The 5,251-nt window shown below is 35.9% G+C and overlaps 1 protein-coding gene across 1 annotated transcript; it reads right to left on the bottom strand.

Annotated features, from left to right (window-relative positions):
- Positions 1 to 829: 829 nt before the first annotated feature.
- LOC133720267 (calmodulin-7) lies at positions 830 to 2,858 on the bottom strand. Its single transcript, XM_062146496.1, has 2 exons — positions 2,659 to 2,858; positions 830 to 1,415 (listed from the first exon to the last, which is right to left on the bottom strand). The coding sequence occupies exons 1-2, from the start codon at positions 2,732 to 2,734 to the stop codon at positions 1,042 to 1,044; spliced, it is 450 nt and encodes a 149-aa protein (XP_062002480.1). The 5' UTR covers positions 2,735 to 2,858; the 3' UTR covers positions 830 to 1,041.
- Positions 2,859 to 5,251: the final 2,393 nt, after the last annotated feature.

Here is a 5,251-nt window from a genome sequence, read left to right as displayed (position 1 = left end):
GGTACTTTTCCGGCCGGTCTGGTGACGTCACCGGCGATTCTGTGCTCCTGGGATTCAGGGCTTCAATATATGTGGCGGTGGTTGGTAGGGTTTGAAGGCTACGAATTTAGGGTTTCAGGGTTAAGGTTTCATGCTGATAACGTGTTTAAGGAAAACTGAATTGGGAGAGAATTGAGTCGTATTTTCATTGATAATAGGGCCTCTTTATGTAGAGGATTACAAGACAAAGAATCAGAGTTGTACAAGGAAAAATAATCGTGCAATTAATCGGATATCTATGAATATCTTCGAGAATATCTCTAATTCAAAACCCTATTACAACTAGATCAATTAACCTAGAGTTATATTCTGAATTTACTTGAACATATGGAAAATTGTTTTTTGAAATAATGGAAAGTATAGAAGGCCATTAATAAATGGCTTATCAGGCAATCTATACATTCTCTCCAACTACTACTATTGGTGAAAACTATTGGAAGCTAATCCAGTTGCTTGCTGAATGTGAGCGTCTGCTGAAAGTGCTTATGCAAACGTTCAAGATTTACGTCGAAGACAATTCCAAATGACAGCTCAAAACATTCAAGACATCAAAGGTCCTTTTTTGAAGTTTCAGAACATTTCGTTCAAGCACAAGTAACACGAAACAAAGTTTCACAATAGATACAATGGCCAACCTTAGTCAAATTGCCTTTCAGTTCTAGTTTGGTCAACCTTATTTGCACAAAAAACAACTATAAACATTTAGTACAACTAAATTCAGTCATCCACCAGACTCAATGCATTCTCCCAAAGATTAAAGTTCAAAACATACCAAAATAAGGAAAAAAAAAACACAAAAAACAAAAGATTAATAGCCAACGCAACATCACAAGACATTAAAAGACACTAACCTCCACCAGATCTACAACATTGTTTAAGGATTGATTGAAAAAACGATAACATATAAATTGAGGAAGCTAAGAATCCCATAATATTAGTTTTAATCATATTCCCCCATCTTTCTTTCTTTTCTTTTTGGTTCTTAATGTCTGCTGTGAGTTATCACTTAGCCATCATCACCTTGACAAACTCCTCATAATTTATCTGTCCATCACCATCAACATCAGCCTCCCGAATCATCTCATCCACTTCCTCATCAGTGAGCTTCTCCCCAAGGTTTGTCATCACATGACGCAGCTCAGCAGCAGATATGAAACCATTCTGATCCTTGTCAAAAACTCTAAAAGCTTCTTTCAACTCCTCCTCAGAGTCAGTGTCTTTCATCTTCCTTGCCATGAGGTTTAAGAATTCAGGAAAATCGATGGTCCCATTACCATCAGCATCCACTTCATTGATCATGTCCTGGAGCTCAGCCTCGGTCGGGTTCTGGCCCAGTGACCTCATGACCGTCCCAAGCTCCTTGGTAGTGATACAACCTGCATAATGAAAGTATCAGAAATGCCTCGTGCCAAAGGATCATGCTTGTCCAGATCTGGAGATGTTCGCTCATGAGGAAAACAACATATGATGCTAAGTTTTTGGTATCACAAGTAGAAGCGACACAACTCTAACAGAGTTTGTGAATGGTATATGAAAAACTGTTGTGATTTTATATCCTTTGAGAGTTTGAGGGAAGTGAAAAATGGTAAACTCCAAGATTTGGCGCAATACTACTGACCAAAATGATTTACACACAACTGCTGGAGAGCATGAGCAAATACTTCAACTTGGAATAGTAAATAGGCATATATAAACCACGACCATTAAAAGCTACTAAAGTTGGCATCCAAAGGCAGAGTATAACCCAGTAGCTAACTTTGTGTTTAAGGGCAGAACAAAACTGTATTAATAAGATACAAGTTATAAGAGCATCAACAATTTATAACACCTTGAAAACAAATACAACCACCACTCATCCTACAATAAGCATAAACAGTAATAACATGATCCTTGAATCGTATATTTTCTTAGTAGCACATCTACAAAGAAACAATAGACAGAAAAGAAAAGAAAAAAGTAGAACAGATGCACAAGTTGCATTACTATAAGGAAGAGTAATAGTATATGCAGGTAAATAGATACCATTTTTTGAAAACCAAATTTTGTTTTTCAAATTGAATATGCCATTGTCATTTTTTGACAATAGTATATGCAGAGTAATAGTATATTCGCCATTTTTTGACAGTGGCGAATATGCCATTGTCATTTTTTGTTTTTCCGAAAATCGATTGTACTTGTTTGCTAAACGACTTTCAGAATAACAATCACATCATGTCCATCCACAATCAATTACCAAATTGAACAAGTCAGTAACCCTAATGCCATTCAAACAAACAAAGGAAGCCCTCTTAAGTCTTAAGAATTACTTGAGGCCAACCCCGACTTATTTCCCAGGAAACGAAAATAGAACCTTTTAAAGGAAACAACAGATCATATGTCGATTATCTGATCAATTTAGCTTAGAAACGTAGAAAATTTATGTAATCAGGGACAAAATAAACCCAAGAAATAGATATAACGCAGGAATACATATAATCAGGGACAAGCAAAAGCAATAGACATAAATCTTAACAAAAAAAAAGGAAAAAAAGGACATGAGGCTCAACATCAACTCAAATAGCCAGATCTGATAGGGACAAATGATCGAAAATGAGAAAAAGAAAGAGATCGAAGTCTAACCATCGCCGTCCTTGTCGAAGAGGCTGAAGGCTTCCTTGAACTCAGAGATCTGATCATCGGTGAGTTGATCGGCCATGGCTCCTCCTCTAGAGAATCTGAAATTCCGGTTCAACTTTTTTCTCTTGAAAAAAAAAACAAATTGAGAAAGAGAGCGATACTACTCTTTCTTCGGACAAACAAAACTACAATTCGGTTTCAAGCGTTTCGCTCACATATATACGAGATCTCGTTTCCGTGGACCCTCCCACATGCAATCATCTCCTCGCCTCACTCTTCCAAGCTGTACGTCTTAGAAATGACTCTATTGTCCCTCTTACTGTTCTTTTTCTTCTTCTTTTTTTGGGTCTAAATGAAACTTTCATTTCTCCCGCAGGCAAATACACGTCTGGGCCTGGGCCACAAGAGCAAACCCAAGACCCCCAAAGACAAACAGAGCTGGCCTAACTCACTGACAGGACCTACATGAAAGATAGTTGTAATCTGAAGAAAACAACTAAAAGAGCTAGTGCTGGAAAACTGAAAAGAACAAGATCTCCGTTGGCATGCCTGGGTACTTCCTTGGGTTGTTAGTTGCTCTATACCCAAAGTATCACATATCAGGGCTTAAGAAAATTTTTGATTTATCAAAGTTTATGGCTTGTCTAGAGCTGCAATACCTCACCAAAGTATCAAACATATTTCTGCAGTTTTGCTGGAAAGTCTTTATAAATAAAATGGAGTCATCAGCAATAAATAAGTGGGAGAGCATCGGCCCATTGCCTATTTAGATACCTTATGATAAGCTAAAAGTAGCAAACAATTTAATCCTGAAAAATATCATCGTTAGTATATGATAAATAGGGATCGTTCAAGCAAAGATTGAGGATACACCTGTAATTGCAGAAACAAATAAAAAATTAATATAAGTATAAAATATTATTTTAAAAAATAAAACAAATAATGAAGATGTACACAAGTTGACGCAAAAGGGGGGATTTTAGGATTTTTAACGCAAACAAAAATAAAATAAATAAAAGAATCATAAAAACACATATACAAGGGTGGAACGCAAGGAACAAAGATCAAAACCGCAACCCTATGCAAGAAGTCTGGTTACAATTCTTATAGTTGATTATTTATATCATGAGAAAGAAGTTGACCATGTGAAACGTTAATAAGCAAACGATTTCCATTTTTTACTTTCCTTGAATAATTAATCTAAGTGAAAGCACATAAATCAATCATATTGAACATGCAATCATAGTCTACAAAACTAGATAATCAAGAACACATTCAACGCATGAAGAACAAAGAATGGATGTCAACCAAAGTGCACAACCTAATATGAAAAAGTTCATTTATTTGCAATACTCCTTAATTGATTTCGACATTTGTCCAAAACCTTTTACTACTTATGAAATAGGTTCACAAAATTATTAGGTGAATTGTTTACCTAAATCTAGCTCCAGTTACATGCATATATCCTAAGTTGGCCACCAAAGACCACAACTGTAATCCAAAATCAATGAAGCAATCTAACATAAGCAACATAAAAACCAACATATAGAAATTGCAACTTTTATTCAAGCATAGAGACTGGCTTTAAACTTTGCTTAACGTTATCTGTTAACTAGAAATCATAGTTCATGAATTCAAACAAAGAAAAACTAAAGAGTTTACAATGAAAAATATTGAATTACACCGTGAAAGAATGAATGAAGAACACTTGTAGACGTTGAACACTTGAAGAACTTGAAAGCAAGGCTTCAATGGCTACGACACAAGGTAGATGATGGTGGCTAGGGCTTGCTCACGGCTTCTTCTTCTTCTTCTCCTCTTTGCTTGAAGACGTAGAACTCTGAAGACTAGAGAATGGAACATAACTTTTGGTGTGTGAAAAAAATGAATGAATTGTTGCTCTAGACGTTGAGAATGGAATGTGTATATAGGGGACATCTAGGCTTGAGTTCCAAGTCTTCTAGATTCTTCTAATAATTCAATGAATTATCTAATTGGTCCACACAACCTAAACCAATCAAAAAAATCCACGTCAGCACTTATACGTCATCCAACCAATGAGAAGCCTCCAAAAGCAAGTAGATGAAGACTTGAAACTTTAAAGGAGATATTTTTGCAGAAATATTAATAATATTTTTTGATTGTATCTCCTTTATTTCGGCAAACAAGGAATGTATTTGGTCCTTATTTCATATTTTCAAATTGTAAAATCCTTAAAACTCTCCAATCGTCCCCTTCATTATCTCTAGGAGTCTCCCTTTGACCACAATCATATCTAGATGCATTTAGGATTTAATTGAGATGTCATTATCCAGATATATACTTGAAATTCTGTCAAAATCAGTCTGTATCTAATACGGACTCCAAATATGATTTTTATCCATCTTTTCTTGTCAAAAAAGACTCCCAATCCATATTACCTTTGTAGAGGATGTTTTGGACTTCTTCTAGATCCTTCTTGAATGTTCTTAGGCTCTCCTAGTCCACTCATGTATCCTAGTGTCATCAGGACTCCTAGTCCAACAAAGACTCTTTAGTCGAAATGTTTTCTGGATGTTTCTAGGACCTTCTCGAGCTTTCCTTGTCCAACTGAGAC

The sequence above is a fragment of the Rosa rugosa genome, chromosome 7, assembly GCF_958449725.1.
Source record: "Rosa rugosa chromosome 7, drRosRugo1.1, whole genome shotgun sequence".
NCBI lineage: Eukaryota > Viridiplantae > Streptophyta > Magnoliopsida > Rosales > Rosaceae > Rosa > Rosa rugosa.
This window is presented reverse-complemented; position numbering and strand designations above follow the sequence as displayed.

Bases quoted from the DNA above. Each gene is read 5' to 3' on its own strand.
- LOC133720267 (XM_062146496.1), bottom strand. From the start codon at position 2,734: ATGGCCGATCAACTCACCGATGATCAGATCTCTGAGTTCAAGGAAGCC. The intron at 1,416-2,658 runs GTTAGACTTCGA...TTCATTATGCAG, and splicing joins CTTCGACAAGGACGGCGATG to GTTGTATCACTACCAAGGAG.